Genomic DNA, 18,736 nt, shown 5'->3' on the forward strand with positions numbered 1-18,736 from the left:
TGGCTGAGGAGCAGGGGGCAGCAGGTGGTGCCCTGGCTGGGCAGGCAACCTGGCCTGTGTATTCCTAATAGAGCTAGTGAGAAATGTGTGTGAAAACACGTGTGCTAATGTGTGACAGTGCCTGCCTGTGTGCACTAACTAGAGTGTGTGTGGAAGCGTGTACTGGGGTTTTAAAGCATGTATAGGCTGTAGTGTGACAGAGTCAGAGAGCGTGTGAGAACGTGTGTGAGCGTGTGCAAGTGGATGTGTGTACTCAGGCGCATGTGCAGCATTTGTGGGAAAGCATGGGGTTAAGTCTGAGCACCGTACAGGAATGTGAGTGCACGTGGAAAGTGTGTGAGAATGTGTAAGTGTGCACATGTACTAGCTAGATTGTGTAAGAGTGTGTGTGTAGTGTGCATGCTAGAAGGTCAAGAAGACGTGTACTAGAGGTTGTGAGAGTGTGTGAAGGGTAGCCAGGGAGCCCTTGTAAGTATGCCTGTGAGTAGTAACTACTGTGTGCGAAAGTTTTGTAGTACTAGGCTTTGAGGGAGTGAGAACGAAAGTGTAAGTTTAAGTGCAAAAGCGTGGGGATGTGTGTGAGAACTGTGAATGTGTTCACGTGGACTCACTAGAGCAAGTGTGCAAACATAAGTGAGAGCCATGTATACTGTGTACTGTATGTGAGCACGTAGAAGGTGCGTGTGCGCCAGGGGTGAGCGCGCACGTGTGCACGGGCGTCTGTGGAGCGTGGGGACACTCAACGGGAAGGTCTGAACAGAGTGGGCGGCCCCACGTGCGAGTGTGAGTCTGTGCGTGTGCGCGCGCGCCACCACCCCCCACCTGGGTCTGAGCCGGTTGCCATGGGAACGCGCCGCGGGCCGGAGTTAATCATTTCCTGTGGAAAGTGTGCGGGAGGGGCCAGAGAGGGGCGGGAGCGGGGCGGGCCGAGGAGGAGGCGGCGGCAGCGTGGAGCTGCCTCCCACTGGAGGGCCGGGCGAGCCCCGGGCGCTGCGGCGACGCAGGGATCCTGCCTCCACCAGGCCGGTGAGTCCGGGGCTCGGGCGGGCTGAGGACGGGCTGGGCGCTCGGGTTCCGCCCGGCCTGTCGTTCGGGGTGCCGCGTCCTGGATCCCCCTGCCCGACCCCGTTGGGGGGCGCAGGGAGGGCCGGGCCCCGGAGACCCGGCCCTGCGCTATCCCGCACCCCCCCTGCGCCGTCCAGCCTGAACCGAGCAGGGCATGGGAGCGGCGTGTCCCCTGGAATCCAAGCAGCCTCGGGACCCCCTTTCCGATTTCAATGGCCCGGGAAAGCCGGACACAGCCGGGGAACCGCGTGCCCGTCGGCGCCGCCCCCTCCCCTGGCAGAGGTCCCTGCATCCGCAGGGCGCCCCTGAAGGCTGCAGTTTCGGGCCCTCCCACCCCGTAGGTCCCCTGGGCAGTTCACTTTCCCCTTCGCAGGGCCGGGATGGGGTGGGCCAGCCCCAGGTTAGGAAGGAGGGCCTGGGCCGGTGCCGTCCTGGGCAGTGGGCGAAATTGAGCCTTTGACAGCGGTAGCCTGGGGCGGTTGGCGGAGGGGGGGGGGGCCGGGGGGGGCGGGGGTGGGGAGCGGGCCCAGCAGGAAGGGCGAGCCAGAAGCCACCTCCTTCAACCCCCTGTTGTGAGTTAGAGCAGAACTCTGGCGCAGTGAAGGGCCTGGTCCTGGCAGATTTTAAAGAGGAAGCTGCATATAAATTGGTACCATTTGTACCTCCGACCCCCCAGCCCCCCCAATACACACATCTGTCTCAAGGTTTGGGGTCGTGGCCACCCCTGGCCTTTCATCTTCTCTGGCTTTCTGTCTGCCTGAGGCTGAGTGAGCACGTACACTGGCCCAGGCTGTTCCCCATGCCCTTGATAAAAGTAACCCTCTCCTTGGCCAGAGAGTCATTTGCAAGGAATGCAGTCTCAGAATGGGGCCCTGTATTTGCAGTGACTGGATTTTAGGGACATAGGGTCGTGAGTTCTGCTGTCCTTATGGGCACCAGGGAGCAGAGATTTTGAAATCTGGGTTGACCTGCAAAACCCAGGACGTGTGACTGTGCGGAGGGGAGGTCCAGCCCCTGTCCAACCTCCTTGACATTCTGCCCGCTCTCCCAGGGAGACCAAGCCTCCTGGGCAGCAGTCTCTGGGCAGTTGTCAAGTGTGTCCCCCAATCATTGCAATATCCCTGGTCTGGGGCGAGGGGGCTGTAGCTCCACCACCCTGGCCTAAACCCAGAGAGGCAGGTGCTGGCTCTCCTGCAGCCAGCCCTCTGCATCCACCCACCACTGGATAGAGGTCACTGAAAAAATAAAATTTGGGTATTCTTTGTATATGCCAGTATTGTTCTGAACATTGTATATATGTATTGTCTAAACTTTACACCAACCCTATAAGGTAGAGTTCTCTCCATTTCACAGATGGAGATACTGAGGCACAGAGACAAAGTAATTCTCCCAGGGTCACACATCTAGTAAGTGGCACAGCCGGGTTCTGAACCAGCTTTCGGTCATAACCACTCTACTCGTATGCCCCCATCACCTCGCCCCATGACCTAGGTTTTTGAGTCTCCAGCCTTGGGCTGTTTGAAAGTCCTTGATACCTTCACACCCCTCAGGCTGCTAAATTCAGCTGCTTTTTCCTCTTCAGGATCTTGCACACACCCTTCCCCTTTCTTCCTGATATCTTCCTGACTGCCTCCTAACTTCCCTTCCTGAAACCAATGAAATATTGTCTCCTTCTGTCCCTGCCCCCCTCAGACTTAGCTGATCCCCTTTAAAAGTCGTCTCCCTCAACTGTGACATCGACCTTCAGTGTCCTCCGCCATCTTACCTTCCCAGCGGCTTGGCATGCAGGTGGAGCCTGTCTCACTCCCTCCTCATCCCTTGGGCAGCTGAGCCTCAGGGTTGCTGTGCGCCCAGCTCCGTGCCAAGCAGCCTGGAGAAGGGGACATCTGGCTGCTCCTCCTGGTTCCTTCCATTCCACACTGGTCCACCTCCATTTCCTCAGCGGAGCTGCCCACATATTGGATTAGCCTCCACCCCGCCCTTTGGCCAGCAGTCCTGCCCCCTCCCAGGGAGACTGCACCCAGGAGCCTCCTCCTCCAAGTTGTCTTCCTTAGTCCAGGAAGGCAGAGACCATGACTCCCTAGTCAGGAGCCTGGCATTCTTCCAGGGCTCAGCTCTGCGAACATGGGTCACCAGATGTTCAGGCCACCCATCCTTGCACTCTTCTCTTGCCTCTCGATGCTTCAGTCATTCCTGTCCCTCTGTTGACCCAGCATGTGCAAATCTCTCCTATTCTAAATACCACATCCTCTCCTTCCCATCCTAGCCAGCTTCTCCAAAGTGAAGGAAGTGGCAGCTTCCTCTAGCCCCCATCCCCCTTGGGCCTTCCCACATCTGCCCTCTGCCCTGCTCCACTGACCTTTCTTCCAGTTTGACCTCTCCGTGGCATGGTTCCCTGGGAACTGACCATCCTCTCCTTCCCACTCACTCTCCGGTCACCTCTGAGGACTCTGCACCTGCCTGGTGCTCCTGCCACCTCTGACCTTCCTTCTCCAGCTTTTCTTCCCACTTGGAGTGAGCTCCATCCTTCTTGGTTGCCTCTCATCTTGCACCACCTTTGGTGATTGCATTCTCACCTGTGCCACAGTGACCCCCATCAGCCACCCAGTTCTGTGTCTCCATCTCCAGCCCTGCTCTCTTCCAAGCTTAAGTTCGAGCTTTTGTGTGCATTCATTTCCGGGCATTCACCCAAAAGCCATCACCAGGTGTTTGGTGTGGATGTAGCTTTGCTCCAGGCTGGGTGCTGTGGGACCCACCCTGGGGAGCCATAGAGGGTCAGGGGAGATGGACACTGTTCAAACAGATATCTTTACTGCCTGGTAGAGAGTGGTCAGTGCAGTGAGGGTTGGGGAAAGTGGCCTACAGCCCAGGTGGCGCCATTAGGAAGTCCTTGGGTGCCTCCAACTCCATTTTAAAACCAAAAGCAAACTCCACATTGCCCCTCTGAGCTGACTTGGCTTCTTCTGTAAATGGCATCACTTGTTGTCTGAGTCTGGGACCACAGCTTGGTGTCACCTTAAATGCCCTCAGAGCTGCTTTGCACACAATAGGTACTCAATAAAGACTTGTGCAGTAAATGAAGTCTGTTCTGTTCATTTGCTCTGTTCATAAGGGCCCCATGGGGCTTTCTACCCAGACCAGTGTTCCCCACACCCACCCCCATTCTCCATACCACCTGGTGCCTCCCTGCATCCTGTTTTGATTGTGGAGGTTTGTTGAAGTGTTTACCTCCCTCCTGACAGGGAGCTTTGAGGCCATGTCTCTCCTGATCAAAGAGGACCCCTGGCAGGTGCCTGGCACACAGCAGGTACTGGGTAAATAATTATTAAATGAGGAATGAATGAATCTTTGTATTTCAAATCCCAGCTCGGTGTCTGCCAGTTGTAGGTACAGTGTGAAGGCTAGTTGAATACAGGAATGAGCTGATTTTAAGAGAATTTGATATATGTAAGCCTGACGTCACGGCCACAGTCAAGGCCCCTTCTGAATAGATTCATGGAGACGCTGTTGACTGGTGCTTCCTCCATGTGGGGCTGTGACCTGTCTTTATGCTGCCAGGCTCAGAGTGGAGGGGCTGAGATGTGGGGTCTCCACATTGTGCTGCAGACACACCTGACGGGCTCCCTGCCCAGTTCTGAGCCTCCCTTCTCCTTAGCTAGTACCCTGAAATGGTGATAGGCTCTGTTTCAGCCCGTGAGCCCGGGGGCTCCTTGGGGGACATTCGAGTTGGGGCTCTGGGTAACAGGTGACCCAGTTCAGCGGACCCTTCCAGATGGTGGGCTCCGATCAGCTTCGGATGGGGGCGGAGGGTGCCGGCTAGCGGGCTTCAATCTCGCTTTCTTGCTCTCTCCGCAGGCTGCCCGACGCCCGGAGGAGGCTGCTGAGCCCCGCCGGGCCATGGTCCCGTCTCGCAGGACGTGGAACCTGGGAGCCACGCCCTCGCTGCGCGGCCTGTGGCGAGTGGGCCGGGCCGGGGAGCCCGAGCCGGGGATGGCTCGCCCCGCCCCAGCCAGCCCGGCCGCCCGCCCTTTCCCACACACCGGCCCGGGGAGGTTGAGAACTGGTGAGTCCGCATTTTTAAAATGCCTCTTTATTTCCTTTCCTTCCTCCAGATACCAGCGATGAGATCGGGGTTTCTGGCAAGTTCCTAGGCTCAGTCAGAGCTGTCAGGTAATTACAGGGTACCGGCAGCCCGCGAGCCGGGCGTGGAGTCAGGGCGTCAATTTCGCTGGGCGCTCCTGCCCCGCGCCCGTCTGTAAAGAGAAGCCGGGGACGCGAGTTAAACGTTAACGCAGTCTGTAGCGCAGGGGGAGAACGCCGCGGACAGCCACGCGCTCCCTGGCCCGGCCAGGTGACTGTGGCTCTGTGATCCGCCTGTCCTTGGCGGCGGAGCGCTCGTGGTCTCGCTCCGGTTTCTGCCCGCGGCCGGTAAACAAGGTAGGTGAACTGCTGCCCGGTGCCCTGCGCGGAGCTGACACTTGATTCCGCCAGGGCTCGCCCGCGGATGGCGAGGAGTGGACGGAGGCTGCTCCGGAGCGTGGCCTGGCAGGGAGTGGTTGCCATGCCCTCCTTTTAGGTGCCATCCAAGGCGGCCCCGCCAGCAGGTGGGCAGTGAGGGAGTCCCCGAGTCGGGGCCCCCGCTGTGCCCCTGGGGGAGCTGTCAACACCAGCTCTCCTTTCTGGGTCATGTCCCCTGGTGCCTCCAGCGTCAAGAAGTGGGCAGCTCCTCTGATTCCCGGTGGGAACTAGATCGTCAGGACCGGGGAGCTGCCCCATGACTATCTGCCAGCCTTGGCTTGGGTAGGTTGTCCTGTAAATGTGGGGACAGGGGGGGATCTTCAGACAAGATGCCTTAAGGGTTTGCTGTCTGACTGCTCCTGACCTACGGGGAGAGGGCTGAAGATTGCCAGCCTGTCTGAGCTGGCAGAGTCCCTCCAGGACATCGGGTCCAAGCCCCTCTATGTACAGAAGGGAAAACTGAGGCCCAGAGAGGGCACATAGCAAACTCCAGTTCCCTCTCTCTCATCACACTTGTGCCATAGGTGGCAGCCAGAGCGCTGCCCTCCAAAGTCTCTCTGCAGGGGACAGTGAGGCTGGGGATGACCCTGGAGGCCGCCGGGGAAAGCTTGGGCTTTTGGATCAGGTAGCCCCAGTTGTCTGGAAGGGGCTGAAGATGGTCTCTACCCAACAAGGTTGTCCAAAGGATTAAAGATGAATGAACAGTATTGCTTTTCTGGTAAAAAAAAAAAAAAGAAAGCAAGGATTGAAAAAAACAAAAACATGTTCTCTTGGAAAACTAAAAACCAAAAACACAGAAAAGTATAAGAAGGAAAATAAGAATCACCTATAAGCCTGTCACTAAACATTTTATATAGTTCCTTCTAGTCTTATGGGTGTGTGTATTGGTCTCTTAAATTAGTATTATGAGGATTATATGACCATACAGACTTTTATCTACTTTTAAAATTTAAGACAAAGGTCCAGTGAAATAGTATGTGTGAAATGCTAAGCGTGGTGCCTGCCACTGGGTAGAGCCTCAGCCAGTTGTAGGTACAGTGTGGACGTCCCTGGGCCCCTCTACCCCCACCCCCCTCTTATTGTTGCCTTGAGAAGGGTAGGCAAGCAGAGGGTGGGTTAGCACATGGGATTGGAATACTGGCTCTGTGTGACCCTGGGCACATTATTAACCCTTCTGGGTCTCCGGTTCCTACCTCTCAGGGTTGTTGTGAGGAGCTGATGGCCTGCATTGCTGGCTACCTTCAGTGTGAGCACTTTACATGTGTCGCCCTGTTTAATCCTCATCACAGGACTGAGCTTGGTTCCTTATGCCCATTGTATTGACGAGGAAACTGAGGATCAAGAAGGGCAATAAGGCCTGGAAAGCACTTGGCCCAGTGCTGGCATTCAGGATGTGATTGCCCCCCAGGGTGGGAGCTCTGCAGCTTGCCCTGTGAGGCAAATCCCCTCTCCCGTCCCGTCTGGTCCCACAGGCTGTGGTGGTGGGTCAAGGGAGGGGTGAATGGGGTGTCGCTGCTGCAGCCCTCTCCCCCCATCCGGTGAGGGAGGCAGCGTGTCAGAGGCTTGAGAGGATGTGCTTTAACTGGTCCTGAGTGTGTTTTTGGAGGCTACAGGGACCACGCCACCCAGCGTGGGGTTGGTCTTTATGAAGGCAGGGGAGAAATTGCCACCTAGAGGCAGCCTCGGTAATGAGGCCGCGGCCCCAGGGTGCACCTCCTGTGAAGATTAGCGCAGCCAGGGTGGCATCGGCTTCCTTCTGCTGCTGTCTGTAGAGGGTGTTCGTGGGCAGGTGCCAGCCCTAACGCCACCGTGGAGGGAGGGGAGCCCGCCACCTCCCGCGGGGTCTTGGGCGACTTCCTGCAGAGGATCCCAGGGCGGCTTGTGATTAGGAAGGAGCGCAGCCCCCGCCGAGTGCCAGGCTTTCCCTCTGTGTAGGGCAGGCATGTGAGGGCGTGTGAGTCCCTCCTGGCAGCACCTGGGCTGCCTGGAGTGTGTGAAAGGGGAGCTCAGCCACGGCCCTGGCCAGTGGTCCCCGGCCAGCAGTCTCCGGCCAGCGTCAAGCATCTCACCTGTCTCCTCTGTCCTGGGACAGGGCGTGGAAGAGACAGCCCAGCTGGCGGCGACGAGGACTCCAGCACCCGAAGTGCAGCTCGCCCGGCCCTGGCTCAGTGCCGAGCCCTCAGCGTGGACTGGGCGAGCCCCGGGAGCCCTCACAGGCTCTACCTGACCCTGCAGGTGAGCCCTGGGGCGGTCAGAAATGCCAGGGCTTGAGCTGGGCCAGTGTGCCGTGGCCCTCTGAGCTCCAGCAGCTTCCTTCTCCGGGGAGGGAAGCAGGGAGGGAGAGCTGGGGACCTGCCTCTGCCTCTTGCCAAGCTCCTCATGGCACATCCACCCTGAGCCTGCCTGAATGGGGCAATTTGCTTATTAGGTTAGCTCGGGGGAAATCTCACAGGAGATGACAGCAGCTTTTCAGCCACGCCCCGGCTGAAGTGTTAAAGTGGGAACTGTGGGGCCTTCAGTGAGGAGCTATTAGGAAGATGGGCAGGTTTTTAGGGGAGCTGTTTATTCCCACTGGGGCATATGAGTCCATGGGGCAATACGTATTTACATTTCCTCGTTTAAAGTGAGAACCTAAAGCTAGACAGAGGACTTTGCCAAAACTTGGGTTCTTTTCTCTTGCAGTTATCACTGCAAGTCAGTTATCATGTGACTTTCAAAAGACAAAGTTTACATATATATGTGTAGTATTTGGTTGTAGAATTAATACATCATGATAGCAATAATAATAGCTACTCTTCATTGAACACTGACTTTGTACCGGGCTTTGTGGCATGTATTGTATGTCTCACATCAGTCACACAGTTACTGTTTTATGTGAGTTTTATGGATGAAGTAAGGGAGGCTCAGAGAGGTTAAGTAACTTGCTACTGGTCACACAGCAAGTTGGGATCTGAACATGATGAGCTTTATAACACATGGTGTAAAGAATTCACACGTGGCAGGAATATAATATCTAGAAATTGAATGTCTCCTGTGGTCCTGTATCTTTGAGAAATCCACTATTAAGAGTTTGGTGTTTATTTATCTTTCCTGTACAACCACTTGATTGGATTTATACAATTTTTATTCTTTACTTTTACCTTCTGTTCTGTGACTAGCTCTTTCCCTCAACAGTAAGTCTTGGTTATTTCTTCATGCCTGTCAATATATAGAGAACTACCTCATTCTTTTAAACTGCTGCATAATATTCTACTTCAGGGTTTCTCTAACTGATTCTCTGTATTGTTTCTGATTGCAAAGAGATCCTTAAACAAATACCAATGCATTCATGCAGCTATAGCTTGAGCAATTTCAGGATAACACAGGCTCTGCAATTTTTAAATGGATGCATTTGTTAACAGATGTTTATGAAGTGCCTACTCTGTTAGGTGCCAGCACACAGCAAAGAAGAGAAATAGACCCAGCAGTCTAGCAGAGAGGCCAGGAGTAATCAAATGATCACAAATGTATGCGCAAACATTGACATAGTGGCCGAGGATGAAGGACCAGAGTTATCTGGGGGTGTTGCCAAGGCCCCTCCCCCCAAGAAAGATTGTGCATGAGAGGGCCACCTTGAAGGGACACATGCAGATGGAGGGCAGGAGGGGCTGTGGGAAATATGTGCCCTTTGTGTTTGTCCTCCCTCGTGTGGCCCCAAGCCGGGTCTGAACATGGACCCCTTGTTTGTTGCTTCAGGGACAATCTTGGGCTTCTGGGTTTTTGTCAGCCCTTCTTATGTGGTTCATCTGAAAATGGAACTGAATGGTCCTTCATCTATAAGGTCTGCGAGAAAAGCCTGTTGCAGGGACAGTTAAAGAAACTGTTTTTATGTTAAAGAAACCATTTTTTATGACTTGAGCCATTGGTAGTTAAATCAGGAGGTGGTCAGAAACCAGCAGCCTTGAGTTGGGCGGAGGCTCTGTTCTTGCATTTTGATTATGGGGTGTTGGGCTGTGGTTGCCGCTGAGTGCTGGGGTCAGCAGGTCTGCTGAGGCTCTAAGAAGCTCCCGCCAGCAACCAGTCTCCACAGTTGTGTCCTGGGCCGTTGAAGCTTCATTCTGTTTATAGGGGCTTCAAGGTGGGCGGCGGATGTGGGGCCCAAGTAGGGATCCAGACACAGTGAGGGGACCCAGAGGGTCCCCTGCCAGCTTCTCAAGCAGTTACAACCTGAGTCGCTCCCTTTCGAGGCTGCAGAAATTCCCAACCCCCCTGGGGGCCTGTCTGCCCATCCTGTGGCTTGGCCAACAGGCCAGAAATAGTGTAACCTTTGCTCTGGGCGGCAAATGGAAACTTCCAGCTGCCCCCGTTGCCGCCACCAATGACAGAGCTGCTCGTGCTGGTGTGGCAGTTGGTCACAGGGTGGGGACAAAATTAAGTCGCGGGAATTTTCCTAAATACGAGAGACTGCTCACCACCCTCCCTTCTCAAGTAGAAAGTGGAGTTGCTGTTTTAAGAATGAGGAAATGAAACTCCAGGGAAGGTAAGTAACTTGCCCACAGTCACACAGCTCACCTGAGCCAGGCTTCACACCCAGGCCTTTCCGGACCCAGGCTCTGAACATTTTTTAAACATAACATTTGTCTTTTTGTTTTGAATAAGGTGGGCACAAAGACATACACAAAAGTGTCTGTAATCTGCCTTGCCAGATAACTTCTGTTATCAAAGATAACAAAACAGAACACCATAGATGCTTACAAGGTTAAAAATGCAAATGCCAAAAAGATTCAAAATGAAATGTAAAGGCTTTCTTTTCTTCCCACTCTCTCTCGGTTAAGTTTCTTTTGATCTCCCCCAAAGTTTAAATGATGCATATTTCTCCTCTTAGCCCCTGCACCATCACCCCACCTCTCAGAGAAAACCAGTGTATATTTCCCCAGATTTTTATTTTGGAGGCCTCTTTTATTTCCATTATCCTTAAATGGAATCGCACTTTACATGTGGTTCTGCTGCTTGCCTTGGACGTCTTTCTGTGTGAGTTGCAGGTGGTTTTCTCTGCATGAAAGACTCTTTCTGCCTCTCCCCTCCATCTCCCCACCAGTTCACTTGTCTGTTCTACCTCAGCCTTCTTTGCCTTGGCTCCTCCTTGACCTAGAGACAGGGTCCTGCGGTCCTGGATAGCCATGCCGGGGGGTGGGCCATGGCCTTCCCCTGCTCATATGGACCCGTGTGCCCCCTCCTTGGCAGTCCCAGGCTGGTGCCGTCTGAAGGTGAGGGCAGCTGACATCATGGTGGGGGGGGCGGCGGGCATCGCCCTGAGACTGCCGTGTGCCTGGTGGGGCTGGACAAGCCTGTGAATGTTGGGCCGGTGCACCTGAGCGATCAGACCACTGCAGTGGTGACTCGGGGCTCACAGGTCAGCCGAGTGAGCTTCACCTGAGGGTTCCTAAGTGCCCAGGAGACTTGTTTGCTGGTACAGAGGGCTGGCTGCTGATGGGGGCCAGGAGAACGCACTGCCCCCTCTCGCTGTGAGATCTGGGCATGCTTTCTTCCAGACTCCGGGCCTCGTAGTCCCCACCCACACTGTGAGGGATGGGCTGGCCGGGTCTGAGGTCCTCACCAGCTCCGGGAGCGCACCGTCCTCAGGCTCGAGGGGGGTCCCCTCCCCGCTGCAGTCCCCCCCCTTCACGTGAGGATTCTGGTTGTGTCTTGGCAGCAGGCCCTGCGGGACAAGGGGTGCGAGAGCAAGAGTCAGGGGGCGAAAGAAGAGAAACTCCTGAAGAGGCAGGCGCCGGCCCCCAGGCGGGGCCGGGAGGCCCAAGAAGCTGGTGGCACCATGAATGTAGAGAAAACAGGTAAAGGAAGTCTGCCCGCTGACCCGGCACAGCCCGGGCTAAAGCCGGTGCCGGAGGGGAGGCTCTTGTCCCAGACACCGTCCTCCTCCCCTGGAGGTGGCCACCTGGACGTGGAACTCAGAGACTGCAGCCTGCCCATCCCCACTCCAGGGGCACCCTCCTCCCGGTGCCGCTGCGCGCCACCGGTGATAAGCAGCTTTGGCCGGCATGGGCTGGGGTTGAATTTCCCCGCTTTTTGTCTTTTCCCCAGCGCCTGTCAAAAGCAGGGTGAAGGTAGCAGCCTCAAAGACGCCACCTCCTGCAGAGAGAGGCCTGACCCCCTCTTTTTGTCTCCGTGGGTCCATCAGGGACTCAGAGGTCCCTAGGACAGGGCTTCGCTCTGCTGCGTTGAGGCTGGGAAAGAGGAGCTGGTGGCTCCACTCTTCTCCGGCAAGGCTGGCAAGGTTCTGGAAGAGGCTGTGTGCCCCCTTTGTGGGGCTCCCCAGCAAGAACCCAGAGCCCAGCCGTTCCTGGGAAAGTGCATCCTCAAGGAGCCCGAGGGGAAGGCCAAGAGCGAGGGGGGAAAGGAGCTGGCCTTTCTCTCGTTTGCCTCTTCCTGTCAGAGGTTGATTTGCGTGTCTGAACTTGCGAGGTGGAAGGAACCACTCCTTTCTCTGAGGTTGATCCAGAGCCGCCTTCACCCGTGGGCCCGGCACTGATTCGGGGGCGGGTGTCGGGGTCTGGCCGGGGTGTGGAAGGGGGGGGCATCATCCCTCCAGTCCGGGGGACTGACTCTTTTCAGCGGGTCCGGGGCTGGGACCCCCGAGCCTGAGTGTCCTTGAGGGGCTGTGTCCAGGCAGGGTCTCGGAGAAAAACACTGTCTTCTGAAAACTCGGACTGACAGCTGACCTACTCTGAGGGTGCAGAGGTCCCTCAGTCCCCGCCCTTAGGTGCCCCTTTGATCTCACCTCTTCCTCCTCTGCTGTTGTCCCTTAGCTTCCTCTAGGTCTTTTCTCGCCCAGCAAGCGCTCTCCGGGCCCCTCTTGGCTCCCTTGACACACGGGCACTGTGCCCAGGTCAGGGTGAACTCCCTTGGCTGTGGGCTCTGAGGGTGAGATGAGCAGTGTCCCGGGCAAGAAGGGCTCTTCCACGTCCTGCTGGGTGACACTCACTCACACCTGCGCATCCCTCGTGGGTTCCAGGCTCTTGCCCAAGGTTGCCTCTGGATAAGGACCACTGTCCCCATTTTACAAAGGAAGCCCCTGAGGGGCCCTCCCACACGTCTCTGAAGTGGCAGAACCAGCTCTTGGACCTGGAGTCAAGAGCACTTCCTGCCACACCACGGCAGTCTGCAGAGGGCAGAGGGTTGTGCTGGTCACATGCTGCCCATGGCAGCCCCGTGCGCAGGCCTGGAAGCACCCGTCTGAGCTCGCTCTCTCTAGAACAGATAGCAGAAGCTTGGCCAACTGTGTGCGACATGCATGCAGTGTCACGTGCAGGCCGCACGGCCAGGGCTCCTGGCCAGCCAGCGATGGCCCCTGTTCCAGCTTCCCAGAGGGCCTTGAGTCGGAGCCGTCCCTCAGGGTTGGGAGGAAGGGAAAAGGCAGTCTGTGTGTGCGTGGCCTGCTCCCTTTAGAGCGAGAGCGGCTTCTCACTGTCTACGTCTCCTGGGCCCAGCGCTGAGATGTCCTGCCCAGCCTGGAATGAGCTCCATATGCGCTCCCCCGCTCCAGCCCAGTCCAAAAGCCAAGCTGCAGTTTTGGCTTCTGTGCTGTCTCAACTTGCCAGCTCCCTGTGGGTTGAAGCTGGGCTGTGTGACTTCAGGTGCAGGTGGCTTTGTTTCCAGAGTCTGGGATCCCCCCGCCACCGAGTCCTGCCCACACAGTGTGGCGGAGCCCGGACACCCTGGTGCTCTGAGTTAGGGTGGAGGCTCGCGGCCAGCAGATGCCACTCTTCATGCTTCACCCTTGGACACTTGGCCCTGCCTCTCAGGCTTTGGCCAGGACCCAGACTGGGCTGCCTGAAGATCCGTGCCCTTCCAGCCTCTCCTCTGCCCCACTGCCCCACCTCCTTGCCCGTTCGCCACCTGCAGAGACTGTGGCCATTCTTGGGGCCATCAAAGCAAGCTGTGACAAGCATGCCAGGCCCCATTAGCAGGTCACAGGCCTTGACTGTGTGTCTCTGTCCTTCCATCTGTCTGTCTGTGTCTCTTCTGCTCTCGGTGACAGGATGGTGGAAGGCTGAGGCGCCACCCACCCCTGTGTTTATCCCTTCCTCCTGCCTGTGAGGTCCCTGTGCTCAATCCCGCAGGGGTCCGCCTGGGAGCGCGCCTGGCTGTGTTCCTGCCCACGTGCTGTGTCTGTCCCCGTGTCCCGGTCTGTCTGTCCCTTGCACACGCACACCTCCACTTGCTCCCTCTCCGTGTGCGGGTAACCACTCCCTGCGGAAGGCAGGGGGCAGGCTGGGGAGCCCCCGCCTCTCTTCTGTACTCTGGAGAGGGTTTGGGGTTTAAAGAAATCATGTTCCACCAAGGATAGTGTTTTCTGGGGAGAGAACAGCTGTTGCTAGAGCTATGTCTTTCTCAGCTGCAAGTCCATGCAGGCTGGCCATGGAGAGGGTATTGCTCATCAGACCTAGAACACAGGCTTTGGGGGAATAATCAGTGGAAGCTGCTTTCCTAAGTCCTGGTCTAGGCAGTTCCATCCCTCAGAAGCTGCCTGCTGAAGCGGCTTCCTCCGAGGCAGGCCCCGGAGGCCCCCGGCTAACCCATGCTGCTGCCCCCAGCCCTTGCCCGGCTCCCTCGTCCCCTCTGCTTGCATCCCCTCCCCTGCCATGACGGGCCCCCTCTCCTCGGCCAGGCTGGGGCCTCTGCTGCCCTGCTGATCGGCGGCTACTTTGCTCATAGGTGGGCGGCTCTTTGGCAGCGGGAGGTGCTCGAGCCTGTCGGGGCCGCCAGGTGCGGCCCCCGTGGTACATAGGATGGTGGAGGCCATGTCCCAGCTGCAGGAGGAGAAAGCCCAGCTACAGGAGGAGCTGGTGGCCCTACGGGAGAGGCTGGCTGTCTGCGACAGTGATCAGCAAGCCACACCCACCCAGCTGCACAATCAGGTACCTGGGGAGGATGGGACGGGCTGAGGCCGCTGCCCACTGTGGAGTAGGTCGGAGGACATCGCCCAGGGCACCCGGAACCCACCAGACCACCAGCATAATGGGCAGATGGGGTCTCCTCTCCTGGCTTGGGAGTGCACAAGAGGGCGAGGTGGCGAGAATCAGAGGCCTGGGCCTCCCATCCTGGCCATCCATGTGCCCCATTCCTTGTGGTTACCAGGGGCCAGGACCTACCTCTCCAGAAGTGACAGGCAGCACGTGTAGGCATGAGCGGAGCAGGAAAGCACAGGGACGTTCCCGTCCCGAGGCCAGTGCTGAGTCCACTCCATCTTCCAAGGTGCCCTGGCTTGGGCAGCCCAGGTGGACCAAACTCATTGCAGAGGTCACCCCACGGAAAACTGGCAGGAAATGAGAGGCTGGCGTGTGTGCAAGTGAGAGAAGGGAGCTCTCAAATCTCTGGAAGCCCTAGAAAGTGAAGGTTCTAGGGCCTCTCCTTTGTTGGCTAGCCAGGAGGACGCTGGGGACTCCACAGTCCCTGTGGGCTGACCCCTAGCCCTCCTCCGCATGCCTGGCTGATTCACGCTCCTTCCCATTACCACCCAGGCCCCGAGGCCCCTTTCCTGGGGCTCAGCTCCCCACTCTTAACTGTCCGTGTCTGTCTCTCATGCCTGTGTCTGACCCTCCCCACTTCACCAAGGTCCCCAGCCCTGCCTCCAAACCATCCCCACGTTGGAGCCCGTGCCTGAGCTCCTGGGCCTGAGCTCTCTCTGGAAAGCCCTGCCTTCGGTTGGGTCAGTTTCTTTCTCTGTGATTGCCCAGCATGTGGACCTTCTACTCGAGGGAACATCACTGAATACCGTGCCTTGTTCTCAGTTCCAGGGGCAGCAGATTATTTTCATGCACTTTTAAAATGCAGCATTTCTCCAGCTTACAAGTGTGTCCTCCAGAACTCTGTCCTGACCACCTGTCCTTGGCTGAGTTGGGTGGGCCTCCTTGGGGCATCCCTAGTGCCCTGTGTCTCCCTCTTGTACAGTGACCCCACTGTTTGCTGCCTCTGGGCCTGTCTGCCCCACTAATGGGAGCTCCTCATGGCAGGTGTGACGCACCAGCTTTGTATCACTGTTGCCTCCTGCGGTGCCCGCCTGTCTTTCTGCCTCAGATGTCTGCTGAGTGCCTGGTATGTATAGGCACCCAGCTGAGCAGTGGGGATGCCCAGGTGGACAGGCACGCCCTGGCCTGCGGAGGCTGCAGTCTAGGGGAGGACAGACGTTTGTTACACGCACTTATGAAAGTTGGAAGAGTAACAAGGGCTCTGCAGGTGGGTACACACACAGGGAATGAGGGTTTCTACCATGCGCCTTTGTCGGGGAGATCAGGACCTGTAGGGGAGGTCGGGGGCAGCCTCCCTGAGAAAGCGGCTCTGGAGCTGAGGTCTGGCACAGAGCAGGGGAAGTGCATTCATTCTGAGCTGAGGGAACAGTCAGTGCAAAGGGACCGTGGCAGGGGGAGCAGGATGAGTATCAGGGCGAACCAAGGCTTGTGTAGCTGGAACGTGGCATGAGTTGCTGCCCCATGGGGCTGTGGGGCTGGTCTAGGGCCCTCCCTGCAGGACACATGTCTGACCTGTGGCAAGAGGTCTTCCTTCCCTGACTTTCCTTGGTTTAGTTTGTCCGGGCACTTCACTTTTGAAACAAGTTTTGTTTTTTAAAGAACTTGACTGAGATATAATTCACATACCATAAGACTCACCCCTTTAAAGTGTAGAATTTACGGTCTTAAGTATATTGGTGATGCAGCCATCACCACTATCCAATTTTAGAACATTTTTATCACCCTACAAAGACCTATTGTCACTCCCCATATGCCCCTCCCCCCCAACCCTTGGCAACCACTGCTCTGCTTTTTTTTTTTTTCGTTTGTATAGATTTATCTTTTCTGAACGTTGCATATAAATTAAATAACAATATATGGTCTTTTGTGACTTTAAACAAATTTTTAAGAAACATTTTTTCCTTTAATTAGCAAAATTGACTTACATTTTAGAGGGGAAGTTGCAGGTCAAGCATCTCAGCCTTTTTGGTGTCCTTGAGTGCCAGCTCTCCAGTTATGCCTGACCCCTCCCCTCCCCCCAACCCCCACGCCTCTGGATGATTTGGAGAATTCAGAATGGTTCCTGGTCTTTGCTCATATTTTATTCCTGAACTTTCTGACTGCCAGGTCTTTTCTGAAAAATGTCTCAGGAGATGTGCCTGAAGCTCCAGGTCTCTGAGCCACTCTTTGGAGAGTCTGACTCTGTAGAGCTGTGGCCAACCACTTGGGCCTAGAGCTGGGTTCAAATCCTGACTTTGGCACTACTCATTAGCTGTGTGACCTTGGACTAGTTAATTACTGCTCTGCAGCTCAGTTTCCTCATCTGTAAAATGGACATAATAACAGTACCTGGTGAGATGACCCAGTATTATTGGTGTCGCCACTGCCACCACCGCCAATCATCGTTACCAGGAATGGTGTTGGATTTGAAATCATGTGAGTAGGGTTCTAGCCCTGGCTGTGCAGCTGTAGCAAGTCACTTCCTCTCTGAGCCTTCATTTACCAGTCTCTACACTGGGTCAAATAGATGTTGCTTCGTGGTTATTGGGCAGCTCAATTATGGGACTGGACAGGAAAATGGATGGTAAACTGTAAAGTGCTGTGCCTTGTGAGGTGTCACTTCTGTGTGCTCTGGTCTCCTGTCAGCCTCACTGTGGTTTGACACAGATTGATCTTTCCGGTCTTCTATACGTTGCTCTGCAGGGGTTCCAATCCTAGGTCCAATCCTAGGGTCACCACTTAGTGGTCAGGTGACCTTGAACAAGTTGCCTAACCATGACTTAATCTCTTGGAACCTCAGTTTTTCTTGCTGTAAAATGGCGATAATAATAGTATGTACCTAACAGGATTGGGGGGTTCAAAGTGATGATCTTATGAAGCCCCCCTGCCCCACTGGCAAAGCTGACTCAGCAACTGGGGCTGCCATTGTCCCTGTTGGAACCTGGACTTGTGAGAGTTTCAGGAGTCTTTTCAGGCCTCCCCTTGGATGTGTCAGATGGAGATGTTTATATTTTCTGGGCGCTCACTGTGTGCCTTGTGGGGAGCACTCGGGTCAAAGGTCCTCAGTCCTGGGGCACCCAGCAGCCCCAGGCCACGTGCTGGTGGCCTTGAGCTCCCCTGTCCTCTGTGGATGTCCCTGGAGCAGTGGCCTTCACGCTTCCAAGGCTCCTACCATCGTTACGCACACCCAGACTGCACCCCTCCTCCTATTGCCCCCACACCTCAACATAGAACCTTACATTGTGAGCAGAAACCACAGGCTGGAAGACTAGATCTAGCCCTCAAATGCGCCTTGTTTGTTTGACCTGCTTTTTTCTTTTTTTTTTTTTTAACCACTTTAAAAATTGTGGTAGAATTCACATAACATAAAATTTACCATCTTAAGCATTTTTAAGTGTATAGTTCAGGGTGTTAATGTATCACATAATTGTACAACCGTCACCACCATCCATCTCCAGAACTCTTTTCATCCTGCAAAACTGAAACTCTGTCCCCATTGAACACTAACTCTTCATCACCTCAGCTGCTAGCAACCACCATTCTACTGTCTCTATGAATTTAGCTATTCTAGGTATTACACATAAGTGGAATCACAGTATTTGTCTTTCTGTGTCTGGCTTATTTCACTTAGCATAATGCTCTCCAAGTTCATTCATGTTGTTGCAAATGGCAGGATTTCCTTTTTTAAGGCAGAGTAACATTCCATTGTATGGCTAGACCGCACTTAGCTTATCCATTCGTCCATAAATGGACACTTGGGTTGCTCCCACATTTTAGCTGTTATGAATAATACTGCTATGAACATGGGTGTGCAGATATCTCTTTGAGACCCTGCTTTCAATAACTTTGGGTATATGCCCAGAAGTGGAATTCTTGGATCATATGGAAGTTCTATTTAAAATTTTTTGAGGAATCTACCACATTGTTTTCTACACTGGGTGCACCATTTTATATTCTCACTAGTAGGGCACAAAGGTTCCAGTTTCTCCATATCCTTACCAATACTTGTTATTTTCTGAGTTGCCTTTTTTGTTTTTTTAAATAATAGCCATCCTAATGGGTTTGGAGTGGTATCTCATTATGGCTTTGATTAGCATTTCCCTAATGATTAGTGATATTGCGCATCTGGGAGTGCTAATTGGCCG

General features: G+C 55.1%; 1 protein-coding gene across 13 annotated transcripts in view; it reads left to right on the plus strand.

The window, feature by feature from the left end:
• Positions 1-886: 886 nt before the first annotated feature.
• KIFC3 (kinesin family member C3) overlaps positions 887-18,736 on the plus strand; it is a 35,912-nt gene continuing 18,062 nt past the window's right edge. For 2 of the 13 annotated variants that reach the window (XM_082368862.1, XM_082368856.1), the window contains exons 1-6: positions 949-1,026; positions 4,308-4,372; positions 4,921-5,128; positions 7,676-7,818; positions 11,276-11,414; positions 14,299-14,501. In XM_082368862.1, coding sequence (XP_082224988.1) covers positions 4,322-4,372; positions 4,921-5,128; positions 7,676-7,818; positions 11,276-11,414; positions 14,299-14,501 — 744 coding nt within the window. In that variant the 5' untranslated portion in view covers positions 949-1,026; positions 4,308-4,321. Of the gene's footprint in view, positions 1,027-4,307; positions 4,373-4,920; positions 5,129-5,207; positions 5,503-7,675; positions 7,819-11,275; positions 11,415-14,298; positions 14,502-18,736 lie in introns of those variants that run through there. The other 11 variants (XM_082368865.1, XM_082368866.1, XM_082368863.1 and 8 more) reach the window with 10 other exon arrangements.

The sequence above is a fragment of the Balaenoptera borealis genome, assembly GCF_965194805.1.
Source record: "Balaenoptera borealis genome assembly, chromosome: 19".
NCBI lineage: Eukaryota > Metazoa > Chordata > Mammalia > Artiodactyla > Balaenopteridae > Balaenoptera > Balaenoptera borealis.